Source organism: Panthera uncia, assembly GCF_023721935.1.
Source record: "Panthera uncia isolate 11264 chromosome B2 unlocalized genomic scaffold, Puncia_PCG_1.0 HiC_scaffold_24, whole genome shotgun sequence".
NCBI classification, from domain to species: Eukaryota; Metazoa; Chordata; class Mammalia; order Carnivora; family Felidae; genus Panthera; species Panthera uncia.
This window is the reverse complement of record NW_026057580.1, coordinates 12,269,712-12,289,429: the sequence shown is the minus strand read 5'-3', so window position 1 is coordinate 12,289,429 and position 19,718 is coordinate 12,269,712. Positions and strand designations below refer to the sequence as shown.

At 57.5% G+C, this 19,718-nt stretch overlaps 1 protein-coding gene across 1 annotated transcript; it reads right to left on the bottom strand.

The window, feature by feature from the left end:
• Positions 1–668: 668 nt before the first annotated feature.
• VEGFA (vascular endothelial growth factor A) lies at positions 669–18,868 on the bottom strand. Its single transcript, XM_049653211.1, has 10 exons — positions 18,858–18,868; positions 17,451–17,562; positions 15,834–16,610; positions 12,698–12,746; positions 9,295–9,491; positions 8,471–8,547; positions 8,121–8,147; positions 6,158–6,229; positions 4,902–5,033; positions 669–2,459 (listed from the first exon to the last, which is right to left on the bottom strand). The coding sequence occupies exons 1-10, from the start codon at positions 18,866–18,868 to the stop codon at positions 2,438–2,440; spliced, it is 1,476 nt and encodes a 491-aa protein (XP_049509168.1). The 3' UTR covers positions 669–2,437.
• Positions 18,869–19,718: the final 850 nt, after the last annotated feature.

Below are 19,718 nucleotides of genomic sequence, written 5' to 3'. Positions count from 1 at the left end.
CCCAGACCCTCTATGTAAAACTTAACAACACCGTGGGGTCACAGGCCCCCGTGAGCACCCCCTTACCACTCCCTAGCCTACTGCAGCCAAGGCCACATAGCCAAACTCAGCCCTCTCCTGTCCCCTGGGGCAGTAAGCTCAGACACATGGCCGGTTCCTTCCTCAATCAAAGGACCGGGCCTGGATCATGTGATTCCTGAAGGCAGCACTGCTCCCGGTAGGCCCTTGCTCCTGTCTAAGGTGCTGTCTCTCCGTCCCCCCATTTCAGAGCCCATACCCCACATCATGGCAGAGGGTGAACGGGGTCCCCCAGGACCAGCTCAGCCAGAATGGAAGCACCCTGGCCCCCAGCACAACAAGATGGGCCACGCCATCGCCTAACTACCTGGGACCCTTTTCCCAGACCTAAGACAAAATGGCACTTTCCCCAAGGGAGGAGGGAAAGGGGGCAGGAGGGAGTCCAGAACAAGGACCCAATGGAGAAGGAGAAACCAGGAGGAGCTTTGAGATCAGAATTAAATTCTTTAATACAAAATGCTTTTTTTAAGATATATCTGTATTTCTTTGTTGTTGTTTAAAAATAAATATGTACTACGGAATATCTCGAAAAACTGTACTAGAGACAAAGATGTGATGTTAATATCTTTTTCCCACAATTATTACGGATAAACAGTAGCACCAATAAATAAATGATAACAAATATTAAAATTAAAAAAGGAGAGAGATTTAGTATGTAGAATTCTCTATTTTTTCTTGTTTTGTTTTTACATATAAAAAACAGAATAGCCATGTCTATTTTATCAGAATCACATATATACATAAACATATATATATATATATATATATATACACAAAAACGCAAGTTGCCAAATATATATATAGTATGTAGATGTATATTGAAACCTTATTTCAAAGGAATGTGTGGTGGGGAACCAGGGAAAAGGGGAGGGCAGAGCTGAGTGTTAGCAAAATTAAATATCTGTTCAGGACAAGCTAGTGACTGTCACCGATCAGGGAACGAGAGATTGGAAACATGAATTTTATACACAAAGACCAGTACAAATAAGAGTGCAAGAGAGAGCAAGAAGAGATACATCTCATAAATAGTTGAAATTAAATATTAACCAAGAATACTGAAAAAAACCCTACTCTTTAATTAAATTAACTGTTTTAATTTCTAATTAAAAAGGGGTATTAAATAAGTATCATATATAAAACACTTTCTCTTTTCTCTGCCTCCACGGTGGGCACGTGGATCCTGCCCTGTCTCTCTGTGCCGCGGGAAGGGTCGGGTCTGGGGACAGAGGAAGGTTAACCACTCACACACACACAGCCAGGTCTCCTGGGGGGGGACAGAACTAGTGGTTTCAATGGTCTGAGGACATCAGGCCCTCCTGGGCTGCACCCGGGAAGGGGAGCTGGGAGAAGGCCAAGGCAGGAGGCCCTTCCCTTGGAGGACAAGCTGTCACCAGGCGGCCCTTCCTCCATCAATGTCTCTCTTCTCTTCGCCAAGACATCTGTCAGCAGCCTCCTGGGCATCTCAGGAGCAAGTGAAGACGAGGTGAAGGCTGCCCAGTCTCCTGAATCTTGCAGGCAGTGCCCCTGGGGGCAAGATGCCCGTGCAGCATGTGGAGAGGACCCCCAAAGTACAGCAGTGTCCTGAGGCTCCCCAAACTCCTGGTCAGAGCCAGCGTCCTCGTCCCTGTACCTGTCGTCTGTCCATGTGACTCGGGGTAGAGGCTTAGGGCCAGGGCTGGGTTTGTCGGCGTTCCCAAAAGCAGGCCAAATTTGCCCCCATGCCCTGGCCATGCACGCTTCTGGGCAGGGGAGGGGACCCTGGCCTTCCCGAGAGGGACCAAAAGATCATGCCAGAGTCTCTCCTCCCATCCTCTTCCCTGTTGGGATCTGGGTGGGGACATTCTCCTCCCAACTCAAGTCCACAGCAGTCAAATACATCCAGTGAAGACACCAATAACATTAGCAATGTTAATTTAAAAAAAGAATATATATATTTTATATATATATAAAATATATATATTTATTTTTATATATATAATATATATATATATAAATGTATGTATGTGGGTGGGTGTGTCTACAGGAATCCCAGAAATAAAACTCTCTAATCTTCCGGGCTTGGTGATTTAGCAGCAAGAAAAATAAAATGGCGATCCAATTCCAAGAGGGACCGTGCTTGGTCACCTGCCCGGGAATGCTTCTGCCGGAGTCTTGCCCTCCGGACCCAAAGTGCTCTGCGCAGAGTCTCCTCTTCCTTCATTTCAGGTTTCTGGATTAAGGATTGTTCTGTTGACGATGATGGCGGTGTGGTGGTGGTCGTGGCGGCGGCGTGGTCTGTGTCAGTCGTTCTGTATCAGTCTTTCCTGGTGAGAGGTCTGGTTCCCGAAACCCTGAGGGAGGCTCCTTCTTCCAGCCCGGCTCACCGCCTGGGCTTGTCACATCTGCGGGAGATGGGAAACAGAGGCCGGGGGTTAGGGCCAGGCGAGGGGATGCGGCAGTGAGGCAGGCAGCCTCCCCTTCCTGGGAGCCCGAGTCCCTGCAGCAGAGAGGAAGGTGAAAGCATCGTTCTGCCCGGAGGAGCCCAGCGTGAGGGGAGAGCCAGCCCCTGCCCACGGAGGCCCCGCTGGAGCAGTAGCTACGTCCAGACTCCCATCTGCCCTCCAGAGCTTACAGTCTAGTCGAGACAAGACAAGGACGAGGGGACATTTCATCACAGGCAACAAATGAGCACGAACTAAAGAACAGTCCCTACTTGACATTTCAGAGCTAGTGGTGACCAAAGTTGGACCGAGTTAGTCAACAAAGAGTCCCCGCAGAAAGAGGGGTTTCAGCTCTGCCTCTATGGGGCTGGTTTGGACAACAGAGTGGGGAGAGGACCCCAAGCAAGGGGTGGGGCTGCCCCCAGGAAAGTGAGGCTCCCACGGGAGCGGGAGCCAGAGAGGCGGGGAGGGACACATCTCCCATCACCACGCCCTCCCCTCCAGGCTCCGGCTACAGGCCCCATCTCTCTTGAGCATGTTGGCAGCAGCAGGCCTCAGGTACCGGGGTGCCCCTCCTTTCCCATATGCTGTGTAATTGATGGTGGGGGAGAGACGATCATCAACTGTGAAAGCTCCTGTCTAAGCAGAGGGGACGCCAAGAACTTTCTCGTCATGCCCCTGGCTCCTGGGCTGATTATCTTTTACCTTCTCTACTATGAGAGATCACAACTGGCCCTGCCCTTCTGAGAGCCTGGGAATGAGGATCCTAAGCCTCCAATTTGGGGTACTGAAGCTCCCCCTTACAGGGGAGGGCTCTAGAGGTTGGGGTGACTCTGTCAGCCCCCAGGTCACTTCAGACACCCCATCCCAGACATCTCTCTGCAGAATCATCACCACAGAAATCCTAAAATGACAAGTCCCTTATCTACCCTGAGGCCCCTGGGGCATGTGAAGACCCCTCATCAGACCCTGGAGGTGGGCAGAGCCCAAGCCCAGCACTCATATACACTTCCTGTCTTCACATGCTACCAAGACAGACAGAAGTCTGCACAAACACCCCAGGGCCTCATCCCCAGCGCCCCCAGAACATCCACAAGCCACACGAACATGGGGGTGGGGGAGGCCAGCACATTCTAAGAACTTTGATAATGGAACATCTAGACTAGCTGGGGGTACCCTGACCCTGCCCAGGAGTCCCCATAAGCCCCCCACTAGGTGAAGTTTACACTGCCCAGAGGGCTCCCAGCCTTTGTGCCCAGGCCGGACTGGTATAAGCTCCATTCAAGGCATCAAGATTGCCAGCCAAACTGTCAGGGCTCTGTGCTCCTGACCTTCCCGCCTGAACTCAGTCATACATTCACTTGCACACTTGCCACTTTCTAGGGCCTCACTGTGGTCAAAGGACAGTGGTACAGAGGCCTGGAGGGTTACACAGGTGAATAAAAGCCAGGCCCTGCCGTGAGGAGTTCACAATCTAATGTCAGGAAAGTGGGCACGCCAGGGCGCCTGGGTGGCTCAGTCGGTTAAAGCGTCCAACTTTGGCTCAGGTCATGATCTCATGGCTCACGAGTTCGAGCCCTGCCTCGGGCTCTGTGCTGACAGCTCGGAGCCTGGAGCCTGCTTCCGTTTCTGCGTCTCCCTCTCTCTCTCTGCCCCTCCCCCGCTCGCACTCTCTCTTTCTCAGAAATAAATAAAAAAACATAAAAAAAAAAAAAAAAAGGAAAGTGGGCACGTCCCACCCCCACCCCATCCTGGGGGCATCTGGAAATATGTGGGTTGTTTGAGGCTGTCACCATGACTACTGGAGTATTAAAGGTATCTAGTGTCCCCAAATGTTAAATATCTTAACCACCCTAAACCAACAGCCAGAGCCTGTGCCCTCTGGGACCCCAGTCTAGGAGGGACTCAGACCTGCCCCTATGAGAGACACCGAGGGGATGAGATGCCCAGCGGTGCGGACTCCAGAGGGTGGTGGCAAGGCCCCCGAGAGTGTTTGCGCTTGGTAGACGGCAGCGTCCCCCGCACCAGGAAGGGCCCTCGATACTAGCGGCAAAGGTAGTACTAACGACATCAGGACCAACAGCCACCACAGGACACCTCAGGACCACAGGACACAACACTCAGCCTGCGTCCACACCATCACATTAAGCCACAGCAGCCTGCCCCCTCAGGCAACCAGGGCCACCTCTGAACAGGCCCTCCCAGGCCAGGCCAGCACCTGCTGCCCACCACAGGGGCCTTGCGAGCAGAGAAGGCAGAGGTCAGTCACCAGGCAGGCAGCTAGAAGCCGAGCAAGCAGCTGGCCCCTCTCAGATGCGCCCGTGCGCACTCTCTCTCTCTTCCTCTCTCTCCCGGTCTGTGTGTGAAGCCCCTCTCTGACTCGCTCCCCCTCTGGGAACCAACCTGCAAGTACGTTCGTTTAACTCAAGCTGCCTCGCCTTGCAACGCGAGTCTGTGTTTTTGCAGGAACATTTACACGTCTGCGGATCTTGTACAAACAAATGCTTTCTCCGCTCTGAGCAAGGCCCACAGGGACTGCAAAAAGGCAAAAGGAAAGACATCTAAGCTAGAGCATCAGCAGAGAGAGAGAGAGAAAAAAAAAAAAAAAACCATGCAACACCCCCTAACAGTCTGCAGCTACGCCCCCACCCAGCTTGTTGGCCCCCATACCCTTCCATGCCCTGGAAGGATCCAAGTGCTGCAGCAGAAGACAGAGAGAGCGGCGGAAAGAGGCAGCACTGGCTAGGAAGCCTGCCTACAGGAAGAGGCAGACATAGATGGGCAGAGAGTGCAAGGAGAGGGCCACCATAAGGGGACTGCTGTCCCCTGGGGACAAGTACAAGTCTTGAGCCACAGGGCCCCCAACAGCCACCACCCCAGAAGGAGCACACATTGACTCTCCACCTGCTGGCGACAGCAATCTGAGCCGCCTTCTCCCCGTGCAAGGATTCACGCCCAGGCCCCTCCACCAAAGGTGGGCCAAAGTGGGATATGTCGGCAGGCAAAGCCCGGAGGCAGTGCCCACGGCCAGGCCACTGGTGACCAAAGGGCCCACCACAGCCTCCGACCCAGAGGAAGAGCCTCCAAACCGACGGGGAGGTTTCTGTGGGTGCCGTGGGTTCGACCAGAATAGGGGGCTCCCCTCCAGAGGCCCCAAATCCACGAGAAGGGGCTGCCATATGGTGCCTGACCCCACCCTCAGATGACAATACACTGCCTCACGTCATTCGCGCCCCTTCCTCGTGCCACGTCTGCCCTCCCCACCACCCTCAGCTTCCAGACAAGTGCAGAAGCCTGGAGCAGTGGAAACCAGTTGGGTGAGCAGGCACCAGTGCCTGGCACCCATGCCAACGTGGGCCCGCCACCAGTGCCCAGTGGGTGAGAGAAAGGTGGTGCCCAGCCAAGCCGGTGTCCCCTCCTTGAATCCTCCAGGCCCGCTCTGCCCACCTGCCCACCCCGACCCCGGACCAGCAACACCACCACCAGGTCTAGCCACTGGTGCCAATTAGTGGAGCGAGAGTGAGAGAGAGACACTGGGGGGAGAGGAGGAGGAAAGCCGGGAGAGGAAGGCAGGGGCAGGGTTAGGGGGTCCTGCAGGCGGGACTTTGATTGGGGGCCAGGGAGGCTCCAGGCAATGAGACAGCGGAGGCACCACGTACACGCTCCAGGATTTATACCGGGATTTCTTGCGCTTTCTTTTTTGCCCCTTTCCCTTTCCTCGAACTGATTTTCTGGAAAATAAAAAAACAGAGACAGACAAAGAGAGAGCGAGGGGGAAGGGGAGAGGAAAAGAAGCAGTGAGGAGGGCACACTTCCCGGAACGAGGCATCAGGAGGCTAGGGGACTCCAGGAAAGAGCTTGCGCACGAACACACATGCACAGGCTGGGGTAGCAGACACTCAATGGCTCCTTCTTCTCATTTTGGCCACCCTAGGGTGGCCAACCCAGCCTCCGTCAATGCTTGGATGGGAAGCAGAGGCTGGGTGGAGGGCACAGGACCCAAAGGCCTGCATGCTCCTGGCACCTCCTGGCAGGGGACAAAGCCCCCTGGGCAGGATCTTTGTCCAGAACCCTGTGCAAGTGTGACCCTGAAGGTCGGGGACTGTAAAAGGTAGGCCAGAATTTGGGGAGGGCAGAGACTTGATGTGATGGGAGCAGGGGTGGGGGGTGGCAGGCTGTGCTTCAGGCACCTGCCTTCATTTCCCAGTGCAACAGTAAAGGGGTCCCTCCAGGGGCCCCGCCTCTGCAAATCCCAGCCTGGGGGGGGGGGGAGCTACATTGGGAGCTGGCACAAGACCAAGGGCGGCACATGAAAGGCGCCAGCCTGCCCAGCCATACCCTGGGCCGAGAGGCGGGGACGGGTGCCCTCAGAGCCCCAGGCAGGCGGTAGGGTGGGGTGGGAGTTAGGGAGGCATGGGAGGAGGAGCCTGGGCGTTACTTGGCAGGGAGTTCTCTCCCCAGCCTGTCAAAGCCTGCTACACCATCTCACCAGACTCTCTTCCGAGCCCAGGCGAGCCCCCCACTCTCCCTGTGGGCAAAGCAGGCATTTGGGAAACCGGCAAGGGGGGCAGGCTGAAGCCTGTCCCCCTCAAGGGAACCAGCACTCTCCACACCTGCCAGGCCAGAGGATGCCCAGAATGTCTGCCACATGGGGAAGAAATGAGGGGAAGGCACTGAGAAGAAGGGCCAGACTATTCCCTCCAGGAGAAAGCACTGGGAAAGGGGAAGGTCTACACACACACACAAACTCACTCTCTCTCGCTCTCTCTCTCTCTGAGCCTGCTCTCCCAAACCACTGCTCTGGTAGCCACAGCAATTCTGGAAGTTGGGGACTTAGGGAAGAGGTAAGGGGCTGGGGCCTAGGAGTTTCTATGTCCCTAGAACTTTGGGGGCAGATGGGATGGTGAGATGGGGGAGGGAAGGGCACAGGTGCTCTCTCTCATTCTCTTTCCCTGCAGGCCTGCCCCCTTGCCAGTTGCTCACCCAGTTTTGAAGCCTCACTGCCCCCAGACTATGCCCCCCTGCTCCATCCTGACCCAACCCTCCACACTGAGCAACTGGAAGCCTCAGAAAATGACCAACATTCAACTCACTTCTCCCTGGCCAGGAGGGCTGAGTGTCTCTGGCCTGCCTCACTGCTACAGGAGGGCATCACCAAGGAAACATCTCAGCCGGACCCAAGTCCAACTGCGCCACCACAGCAGCCGCCGTAAGAGGCCGTTTCCCCTGGCACACAAAATGTCTGTCACCTACTCCCTCTCCCTGCGGTGGGTGATGGGAGACTAGAGCAAGCCAGGGAGCCAGTGTCCACACTGCCCCCTGACACACCAAAACTTCAAGTCCCGGCCAGGAATGACCCGGAGACCTGGAATGCATTGTCTCTTCCAAAGGAAGCTCCAGGCTCCAGGCTGGGTTTTGTCCCTAATTCTAGAGACATAATCTTCGAGTCTGCTCAATCCCACTACTACCACCACAAGTCCTCATGAGACCAACTCCCTGACCCAGTGAAGCCATCAGAACCACCCCCCCCCACCGCCCCCCGCCCGACAGAGGAAGCCAAGAACCCCAAACCAAGATAACGGGCCAAGGAGAGGGAGAGGAGCTAAAGTCATGGCTACTTACTTTTCTTTCGCTCTATCTTTCTTTGGTCTGCAGCAGGCAGAGAAAAAGAGAACAAAACAGAGAAGGGTTGAGATGGTGATGAGACCAACAAGAAGAGTCACATACTACTGTGACATATCAACGCAGTTTTAATCTCTTGACGCAAACTAACGCATTTAATCCTTCTAACGATGCTATGGGGTACCTAGCGTTATTATGCCCGTTTCCAGATGTAGACACTGAGGCACAGTGAGGTAAAATTAAAGTCGCCCAAGATGCCACAGTGGGAAGGTGGACACGGGCCAACACGTGGCATGTGCTCAACCCTGCCGCCACATGCTGAACGAATGAGCCCGTGACCCCATCCTCACCTGCATTCACATTTGCTATGCTGTAGGAAGCTCATCTCCCCTATGTGCTGGCCTTGATGAGGTTTGATCCGCATAATCTAGAGGGAAAGGAAGCAGATCACAGAGGTTAGTGACCCAGCCAGCCATACCCAGATGGGACACCCCATGGCTCTTGCCACTCAGCACCCAGGGGTTCTACAGAGCAGGGGTGGGGGACAGAGGTAGGAAGGACCAGGGGCTCCGCCAGAAAGAGCCCCGGGCCCACCCCAACGTCCCCAACCCTGCTGATCTCAAGGAGCCCCTGTTCTTCTTGAGGGCAGACATGGCTGCACGGGTTGGCCAGGCTGGGAATTCAGGTCCTGGGTTCTCACCGGTCCCAATCCCTCCCCTCCTTTTATTTCCTCTAGGCTTTACCCTCATCCCTGGTAGCTACCCAAGAGCCACCCTCCCTGGGGTCTCAGAGCTCCCTCCCACCCTGTTCAAGCTGAGATGTGCCCTGTCGCTGCGAAGCACCACACAGCTGGCTTTTAAAACTCTCCATGGACCAGGCTCATCCAGCTTCCCAGATAGAGCCCCCAAAGAGGAAGGGCCCTCTTCCTCCAAGAGAGGAAGAGAAGGCCTCCTGTCACAGGCGTCAGCCCCTGTGGGACTGGGGAATGTAGGCATCTTTTTCTCCAAAGAAAGCAAGACTCCCCCACACGTCCCTGCGACGGACTCAGGGGCAGGAGCGGAGCAAGTCAAGTCTGGCTCCTCCTCTCAAGAGCTGCCCAGCAAAGGGCCTGGGACCACCTGTTCCCCAAGTCTAACCCCCCCCCCTCCCACCCCCACTCCCTGCCGATGCCCACCTGCATGGTGATGTTGAACTCCTCCGTGGGCACACACTCCAAGCCCTCGTCATTGCAACAGCCCCCGCATCGCATCAGGGGCACGCAGGATGGCTTGAAGATATACTCAATCTCATCAGGGTACTCCTGGAAGATGTCCACCAGGGTCTCAATGGGACGGCAGTAGCTGCGCTGGTAGACATCCATGAACTTCACCACTGCGTGGGATGGGGTGACACGTGAGCCCAGCAGGTCACACGAGAGATGGCCGGCTCCTAACTCCGCCCAGCTTGGGAAGGCCGCCCCTCAGAGTTCCTGTGAGAGGTACCCACTTTCGGGCCGGTCCTTCCAAAACTCTAACCTAAGTCCCTCCGGCTGTGGTTGGCATCCTTCCCTAAGCTTTCCACCATCAGCACTGATGAAGGCCTGGTTTTATTCCAAAGATCACACCAGGCTGTCAGGTTCTGCCAGAGATAACCTGCCACATGTGATCCCGCTGCCTCGCCATGACAGCCGAGCACATTCTTGGGTCAGCCTCGATGCCAGGACATAGTTCGAGCACGAGTTTACTTGCTGAGGGGTGATCTAAGTTGCCCGTGAAAGGAGCAACAGCCAGCTTGGCAAACCTAATCCCCGTTTTCCTACAACCTCTGCCACACCACCCTCCACCCCAACAGCCAATTAATGAGCACTTATTATATGCTGAGCAAGGTGTGCAGTAGCCCATAGTTTTCATGGCCAACAATTCTCCCCGCACGACACCATCAGGTTCCAGTAGGAGGCCCATTTTACCAAGAGGGAACTGGAGGTTCAGAGAGGCTGAGTAACTCGCCCCAAGGCCACACTTCACTAAGTGTTAGAGTTCAAATCAGTTCTGCCATGGAAGCCTTCCCAAGGCAAGCGACATCGTGTGAAAACAGACGGGAAGCACCGCAGGGGGCGCTGTGCCACCTGCCAGACCCCTCCCCAGACGCAGGGTGGGAAAGCAGTAAGCATCAGCACAGGGCCTGGGCCGGCCGGGAATCAGCAGGTGGCAGTGGGTGGGCACACTATGCAGGCCCTGCCAGCCACCGATAACCCCGCCCAAGAGGGCAAACTGCTTGCATCATGGAAAAAACGGTGCTGCCATTGCAGCCACGGAGCATTTCTAGAAGCTGATCTGGAGGGAGAGCAGGGTAAAGACAGCTTCCCAGGCCGGCCGTGGAGCCTGGGGTGCACTGGAGCATGAAGGGGTAATTCTAGGCCACAGGGGCGGGGTCCTTGAGAATAGATGCAATCAAGACCTGGACTGAGGACTCCAAATTGTGGCCCAGACTGCCACTCTCCCTCTCTCCCTTTCTCTCTGACACACACACACACACACACACACACACACACACACACAACCCCCACACAGTAATCCTGTCCCTGAAATGTATTTCCCCTGCACAGGAAGAAGGAGCAGCACCCAGGCCATGAAGTAGTCCAAGCTCAGGCCATGACTTGGTGTAACCTTGGGCCAGTTCCTTCCTCCCTCTCTGGGCCTCAGACTGCACATCTGTGTAAATGGGTTGGGAGGGGGCATGTTTAAAGACACTGAGAGCGAGGCTGAAATGTGGGGTTTTGTTTTCCCTTTCCAGCCCTGTGAATAAGCATTCTTTCTCAGCCCAGGTAACAGTCTGGAACCTCACCAAGGCATGTGAAGGGCCACCCCCTAGCCTGCCTCTCCCAGAAACAAGCTGAGCCTCCTCCTCCCTCCAGAGGGTAAAGGAAGATGAGCCCCGGGGAGCAGGGTTGGGGGGCATATACACAATAGGTGGGTTGAAATTTGGGAGCTGAGGGGAAGGCCACAGTTGTGACAACAGCAGGATAGTCCCTGGCCTTGCCTGAGATCTACTTCCCCTATGCAGACAACAGGCATAGAATTCTCTCCTCCACCCTCAGAGGGGTTAAGGCAAAGCACCTTCAAAAAGAATGAAGCCCAGGGATCTGAAGAAGCCCTTTTCTAATCCAAGTCTATATCGAAGATGACTGAAGAATTCTTGACCTGACACTGTGTTATGGCTGGGGACACAGGTGGCCAGGTTTGGGGCCCCACCCAAGACAGGAAAGCAGAAAGGTCTGGCCTGGGCCGTGGCCGTGGGTTGCTGAAGCTAAAAAGACACAGGCGAGGAATTCCTTGGAAAAGCTCCCTGGAATCCCTAAGGGCTGTGCGGCGGAGGAAGGTAGAGGGGAGAACCTCACCCAAACCCTTCACACCCCAGCCACTACCTCTAAGGAAAACCGTCCCACTTCTGCACAGGCCATAGACATACGTCTACTCCAACATCAAGCTGTCTTGCTTTTCCCTATTTCTTGAAGACAATCTTTTCCCCAAGCAAACAAAGACCATTTGCTTGCCTCTCCCAGACCACAGAGACCACCGAGAGACCGATGGCGGGTGGGCACACACTGGGAGCCAGGAGCTGTGAGTGGCACAAGCTGTGGAGTGGCTGGGAAGCCAGGCCCCGGGCCAAGGAAAGAGCTCCTGAGGGAAGGAGGCAGAACCGGCTGGGCATCACCACCGGCCCAGGGAGTGCAAACACCGCCCCTGGCCACTACCCTGGGCCACGCTGGATTTGGGTCAGAAAACGAGCCCCAAGGAAGACCCCAGGGCCTTCTCTCCTCAGGGGTGGGGAGCTGGGGGAGTGGCATCAGGCATTCCTCCCCCAGGCTGAAGCAGAGGCCGCATTCAGTGTTGGGGGAGAGCCAGGGCTTCCCTGGAGAAATGGGAGGGTCCCTGCTCCAAACCACAGAGGAACAAAAGGCAGGCGGACTCTAGTTGGGCAGGGGGCGGGGCACCTGGGAGCTACAGCCAGCCCTCTGCTGGCCCAGGAGGGAAGTTCACAGCACCTAAACCTATCCCACCCAGAGGGCAGAGGAGATTGTAGGGCCTTCTCTCCACCCGCTAAGGAATGCAGACTGTGGTGAGAGGTCCCACGAGGTGGGGCCCCCCTGCACCTCCAGCTCACGCACAGCTAGTTCACTGGACAGCAAGGGTCACAGCCCCCTCCACAGAGGCCCCACAGGTGTGATGCAGCTGGGTTGGATGTGACAGAGAATACCCATCCTCCCCTGAGGGCAGGTAGGACAAGGGACACCTCCCTTGACACCGGGGATCTTTGAACACTGCCTTCCTGGTCTGTGTTCACAGCTGCCTCTCCAAGTAAAATTTTACTGGAAAGAGCAGAAGGAAAAGGCAACACATCCTATTTGTAGCAGAGGCCTGACTAGGAAAGAGAGTCCTCCAGAACAAAGGGTTACTCTCATGGTACTCCCCTCTTCCTTTCTTGATCCCCATCCCTGCACCCCTTCCTGCCCCCATAGCCCTGAAAGAAAGGAATTGGTCCTCCCCACCCATCCCCTGGGGAGACAGGTACCCCACCCAAGAGCCAGGGGGACTCACCTTCGTGGGGTTTGTGCTCTCCATCTGCCATGGGTGCAGCCTGGGACCACTGAGGACAAAACAAAGAGCAAGACATGGGCATGAGCAGGATGCAAAGGCCCAGCCACCTGCCCAGGCAGCAGCCTCTGGCTTCTCCAAGGCTGCTGAGTGGAACAAGGCACCTGCAGGGCTCCCCACAGCACAGAGCATGCCCTCCACCCCTGCACTGCTGTAATTCTGAAGGAAGAAAGAAACTAAGCAGATATTGGGGGGTAGGAAACTAAAAATACAGGAGAAAAACACCAGAATGCTGTGCTGTCCAGGTCCCCGCCCCTTCCCCACATTACCTCCCTCCCAACTCCCCCCCACTCCCCATCCCCCGCCCACACGCACCCCTGGCCACAACGGTCCATTGCTGAGTTAAGTTAATTTTCTCAGACCCCTGACTCCCTGGTCCAAAGCCATGGTAAGTATTAAGGTCAAATAGGAGGACAAATTTGGACTGAGGCAGGAAGGAAAGACTGGGGGCGAGAAAAACAACATGGTGACCTTCTCTTGCTGACATGACAAATACCAGGGTGAGCTGGTGCTGGGGAGGGAGGGGGGGTGCAGAGGAATGAAGGGCGCCAACCACCCTCCCCCATCCAAACTCCTCCTTCCTCAGGAACATTCAGCAGATATCCTCAGGTATATTCAGCAAACCCACAGGTTGTCTAGATGGTAAAACCAGGGAGGAAACCCTGGAGGAGGGGAGAGCCCATTTCTCCCAGCACACAAATCTCCCCAGAGCCTGAATGTATCTCCAGAGCCCCAAGCCTCACACTCCCACCTCACTCTCTGGTTTCTTCTCCCTCCCAGACTGAGGGGGTCCCAAGCCCCTCTCACCTGGCTGTGCACTCTCCTCAAAGGCAACCAGGAAAGCCTTCTATGCCTTAGCACTGCCCAGCCCCTAGGGGGCCCCCTACACCTCCTAGGCCTGAGGCTTCCCCTATCCTCCCCATCCCTCCCCACCCCCACAAGATCATTCCTCCCCTCCCCACAAGCTGTGAAGGTCAACAAGCCCAACCATGTGGACCTGACAGCTAGGAGCAGGCAAAGGCTTCTCCCAGCCCTTCAAGGAGGCCTTTGGTTCTCACCAGCTGGCCACCTCACTTGCCCTTCTTTGGGGGCAGATCCCCAGCAGCAGAACTGTACTCCAGCCCACGGAAGGGCAGACCCCCCTGACAGAGTCTCACTGTCTGTCTGTCTGTCTGTCTGTCTCCTTCCCACACATCCCCAGGGCACCCCAGATCCCCCAGCCTTGTCCCTAGGGCCAAGGTCAGGTAACAGTTTCCAGGATCCCAGCTGGATAGACTTCCATTGCAGCTCTCCCTCAGGGACCCCCTGGAGTCTCCACTTTGCTTCTCACCCATCCCAATGATACCCTCTGGTTTCCTTCTGCCAATGTTCTATGTCCTCCGCTCCTCTTGGGCCCCAATGAGGAAAGGGGACAGAAACTTCTTAACCCCTTCCAAGGCCAGGGGGCACTGGGAGGGGTGGCTCTAGGCAGGGAGAGGCCAGGTGCCCTTCTCTGGGGGCCTCTGAAGGTCACAGTGTGGCCGGGCTGCCATTCCTCCCCCTCCTCCCCCCCCCCCCTTGGAGGCCTGGAGCCAAGGCCTTTGTGCCAGGGTCTGAGGAACTCAGAGTGGCAGCAAGGACCCCAGCCCATTTCCTTCCTTCTGCCTCTCTCCAAGGGGACTCTGGCTGAGAGAAGGTACAAGAGAAGAGCATAAAAGGACCCCTTAGGTGACTCTGAGAAGCAAGTTGGGTGGGCAAGTTTGGAGTTCCAAAAAACCACCTGCTCCTGCTCCAACACCCCCCATTTCACCAGGACAAAGTGTGTTTGCAAGGCTGGCAGGAGCTCCTTCCAAAGGTGTGGGGAAAGCTGGTCCCACACTATCCATATCACAGCAAAATTTAAGCCATTTTTCCAAAAAGTGTAAAGTAAACTGGAATAATGACACTATTTAATTCCTCTCTTAGCCCATCCCCATAAAAGCTAAAGGCACAGCTCGGAAGTGTGGGGGAGGGGAGCAAAGCAGACTGTCACCGAGTCCGGACTTTAGGTAGTCTGACAAAGCACCAGGGTGGGCCCTTGCACCCCGACCTCTGACAGTGATCGTCTTTTCCCTGGCCTCTGGGGTCAGAGGCGGGTTACACGGGTCTTCTCATCAGAGGGTAGTGAAAAGTAGAAAGGTGGCAGGGGCTTCTCTCCACTTTAGGGAAGAAATGGGGAAGGGGTGTCAAGAAATTTCCTCCTAGCACAGGAGAGGGCTAGGGGCTGGGGACGGTGGGGGGGGGGGGTTCTCCAGATCCTCTGGCTAGGGATACCTCGAGAGGTCACCTTCCCGTGGAGGGCCGGCGGGGGAGGGGCGCCGCTCGCCGCCCGGGGCTCCCCGCTCGGGCCGCCGAGGCTCCGGGAACACGCGGCCGGCCAGGCCCGGGCTGATGTAATCGGCTCCGCGCCGCGCGCGCCCGGCCGGGCGGGGGAGGGCGGGCACCGAGCGGGACGCGAGCGGGGACGGGCGGGGGTGCCTTGGCGCAGGTGGCCCGGCGGAGACCGGGGGTACCCTCGGCAATCCACCCCGAAACTTTTCTCAAACTCGTGGCGAGGGCCGAAGAGATCGAGCTGCAGTGACAGCAAGCCCCCTCTCTCGCCCGCGCCCTGCCCCCTCCACGCTCTCAGCCCTCCCTCGGTCCAAGGTCTGGGCACCCCCCTGCCCGTTGGGCTCCGGCTCCCGCCCCCGCTGCCCGGACTTCCAGTTCGTCGGGAACCAGCGGCCAGGAGCAAACTTCAGCCGCCGGCGGCAGCGCAAGCCCAGCCCCCTCGGCCTCCTCCTCCGGCTCCCGCCCTCCGCTGGTCGGCCCAGATCGTACGTGCGGTGACTCTGGTGGGTGGGCAGGGCCCGCGTGGGCGGTGAGATTCTATCCTGGTGCCCTCCCACCTAGCGCGCGCCCCCTCCCCCTACACGTACGAGGATTGAGGGGGTAGCCGCGCGCCCGGTGCCCAAGGACCCTCGTGGGGTACGGAGCCCCCACGCGCGCGCTCGCACGCACGTCCCCAGCGGGGAGAGGCGCTCGAAGCGGCCCGCGACGCCTGGTGGGCACGGCCGCTTACCTTGGCATGGTGGAGGTAGAGCAGCAAGGCAAGGCTCCAATGCACCCAAGAGAGCAGAAAGTTCATGGTTTCGGAGGCCCGGCCGGGGCCGGCGCGGCTAGCGCTCCCTCTCCGGCTCGGGCTGCGGGGCGGCCCGCTCTCCTCGGCGCCTAGGCGGGCTCCTCTTCCTCCCGGAGCCGAGGCCCGGGCCAGGGCCTGGGTCGCGCGCGCGGCTGGGGCACTGTCTGCGCACACAGCCGCCTCACCCGTCCATGAGCCCGGCTTCCGAGCTCCGAGTCGCCACCGCGGCCCCCTCTCCTCTTCCTTCTCTTCTTCCTCCTCCCCCTCCTCCGACTGCGGCTCCTCCCGGCCCGGGCTAGCACTTCTCCCGGTTCCGCTCGGCTCGGCTGCCCCGGCGCGGACCACGGCTCCTCCGGAGCGAGAACAACCCAGAAGTTGGACGAAAAGTTTCACTGCAATGCCGCGAGCCCCGACCCCCTCCACCCCGCCTCCAGGCGCGGGCTCCGGCTCTTGCCCGCGGCTCGCCGCCGCGTCCACCCTCGGCCGCCGGCCGGGGAGGAGGTGGGCGCTGGGGCGGGGGGCGGTGTCTGTCTGTCTGTCCGTCAGCGCTGCTGGTCCGATGCAGGATCCCAAGGGGGAGGGCTCACGCCGCGCTCTGGCGGTCACCCCCAAAAGCAGGTCACTCACTTTGCCCCTGTCCCTGTCGTTGCTCGCTCGCCTGCGCGCGCTCTCTGACCCCGTCTCTCTCTCTTCCTCGACTTCTCTCTGGAGCTCTTGCTACCTCTTTCTTCTCTCTGCTGGTTTCCAAAATCCGAAGTGATTTGGAGAAGTAAAGGAGCAATCTCCCCAAACGGTCGGCCCGATTTAAGCGGGGAATGGGAAGCAAAAATAAATTAAAACGGGAAAAAATGTGGATATTTAAAATTGCTTAAGAAAAAAAAGAGGAGGGTAAACCCTGGATAAATGAATATCAAATTCCAGTGCGGAGACCTCTGGCTAGTGACCCCGCCGGTTCGTCCGCCTCGCCGCTGCGCCTCCCGACCCAGCGCCGCTGCCGCCGGCTCCACTCGCCCCCCGCGCCGCGGCCTCCTCGCAGCCCGGCTGCCCCAAGCCTCTGCGCTCCTCACCACTAGCGGCCGCTTAAAAATCAGACCCGGCTTGTCCCCGCCTGGACCCCGCCCTTGGAACGCCCTGGGGGCGGGGACAGGCCCAGTCTCGGCGCCTCTCCTGCTGCCCCGCGTGCCCCTCGGGCCTTCCCCTGGGACGTGTAGCAAAGCCTGCCCCCCCCTACCCGTAAAGGGGAAGCTCGACCCCCACCTAGGTTCACAGCCCGAAAATCACCCATCCGCCCCCCTTTGCCCAGACACACACACGCCCGCGTGGTATTGGGGGGAAGGGAACAGGAAAGTGAGGTTATGTGCGGACAGGGCTCGAGAGCTATTCCTTCTTTGCTGGGAATATTGGAGGGAGGGGCGTCGGGGCGGGCAGGGAGTCGGATAGGGACGGGTGGGGAGAAGGACATACAGATCTGTTGGAATCCTGGGGTGACCCCTGGCCTTCTTCCCACTCCAGCACTCTCAGCCCCCCCCCCCCCCCCCCCCACACACACACACTCACACTGACACACGCGTCCTCACTCACACGCAGATGCTGCTCTCCCAAGTTCACCAGCTTCCCTGTGGTGGCCGAGCGCCCCCTAGTGACTACTGCCTGCACACCCCAGCTCTGGCTTAAGAGGGAATGGGCTTCAGAAAGAGGGTGGAGGGACACTACCCCTGACCCCCTTGTTTCTGACCTCCCTAACAGAGGCATGTTTGGGACTCGAATGGACCCGTGTGCAGCGAGCCCAATGCTGGGCACAGGAGACGTGATGTACCCATGTGGACAATGTGCCCATCTGGAGACCTCATCTGGCCTGCTGACATCAGAGTGAGCTACAGCCAACAGACTGGGGTGACTGGGGTCCTTTGGGAAGTGTCCAGGGAGACTTTCCTGGGGAAAATTATTTGGCACTAAGTTTGTGGGGCTGAAAATGGGAAGCCGTGTGGTTCTGGGGTTAGTCAGTGGCCCAGAGGAAAGAGGACCTGTTGGAGCCCACGTATGCACTGTGGAGTCTGGCAGAGCCCAAAGGGAGAGGCAGCCGGGCAGACAGAAGCCCTTGTTCCTGCTCTCCCCCCCAACCCCAGATGTTGCCAGGGAACTGAGGCCAGGGGGCTGGTGGGGGCGGATGGAGGCCAGGGCCTAAGTGATGATTCAAACCTACTCACCAATGCTAAGGAACGTCTGTAGGCCAGCTGCCCGGAGCTCCCACCAGGCTGGGGGCCAAGCCTTCTATCTGCCCCAGCCCAGGCTCTTAGCTCATCTTCTGAACAGAATTGGGGTTTCTCCTTGGTACCCTTAGACCCCCAGGGTCCCTTGCCTACTTCTCCCAGCTGGCGGCCTCTCTCCTCTTTCCCCCAGTCCCCCCCTTCCTTCAAAGCTCCCTTCTCCCCCAACTCCCCTGGTCTTCCCTGAGTGCTCCCGAGGCCCCCCACCCCACCCTTGCATATAGGAACCAGCCTGGAAAAATTCCTGGTTGGGCTTTGACCCAATAGCTCCCAGGTTCCCCCCAGGGAACAAAGAGGGGGTTCTGATACCTGAGGGAAGAGAGGGACCAACCAGTCTCATTATGAATCCAGATCAGTGCCAGGTCCAGGGCTGATGTAGCCTCTGTGAGTGCCAGGGCTGAGAACTGGACTGTGACGGCATCCCCCAAATTGACCAAACGATCCAGGGAGGTTACTCAGCCAACCCCCTGCCTCAGCACATGGTGCTAGGTTACCTTTTTAGTAGCCCAATTCCACACGAGTGGTGTCCTGATGCCCCTATGAGCAGAAGGGCTGCCCACCCCCATCCCATCCTACCCTTTCCATCATTCATGCCTCCAGTCCTGCCTGAACCACCTGGCAGGCTCCCCAGCACAGGGACGAGGTCTCCTTCCAGTTAGGAAATGTTTATTTGCTGGCTCAGGGCCCCCCTCCTTACCTAGGCTCCATGCTCCAAGCTGCTGTATGGAAGATAGAAGCGAAGCCCTTAAACATCCTCCTTCCAACCTGGTCCACCTCTAGTGCAGCCAGAGCACAAGATGTGTGGGGGCTTTGGCAGAGATCCCCTCCCTCACCCCTGCAGAGCAAAGGAGCAGGCAGAGCCCAGGACGGAGTCTCCCAGCAGCACGAGCAGGGGCTCACCCTGGTCCCCTCCACGGCATCCTTCTCACCTCAGCCTTCCCTGGCCCCTAAGGGGCCAGAAGAAGGGGTCATACTAAAAGACCCTGAATTTGAGAGGAGAATGGAGGGGTCCCAAGGTGGAGGTGGGTATCATTGTCATAATAATCCCAGGGCTCTCCCCAAACTGACCCAAACATCCCCCTTGGTGGTATTCAGCAAGGTGTGTTTCAGCTACCTATGTGAGATTCCCTCTGTGGGCTTGGCCCAGGGAACCAAGGGAATGAGGGGGCCGAACTGCACCCTGACCTGAGGAGCTTTTGAGCAGGCTTCATTGGGGTGGGGAGGGGTCTCCCAGCCCCGCCCTTCATTTCAGAGACACAGCCTGGTGGTGACTCAGAGGAGGGTCAACTCTGGATGCTATCCCCCAGGGCGGTGTCACCAGCTTTCCCGACAATACACTGTAATGATGTACGATACCCGGCCAGTGCCCACGTGAGCATCGAATTGAGAGCCCGACACACCTGCGTCGTCAAAAAAGGGGACGAAGCACACAGAATCAGGAATGCAAATCAACAATCGGCAGACCACATCGTGTCTCTCCAGCACCATCTCCTCTGACAGACTTAATCCCCCCAACATGCTCCCTCCACAGGTCGCTGAAGGGCTGGAGTCCCAGGAC

Coding starts and splice junctions, on each gene's coding strand:
- VEGFA (XM_049653211.1), bottom strand. Junction 12,747..15,833: donor TCTACCTCCACCATGCCAAG/GTAAGCGGCCGT, acceptor TTTTGTCCTCAG/TGGTCCCAGGCTGCACCCAT. Junction 9,492..12,697: donor AGAGCACAAACCCCACGAAG/GTGAGTCCCCCT, acceptor CATCCCACGCAG/TGGTGAAGTTCATGGATGTC.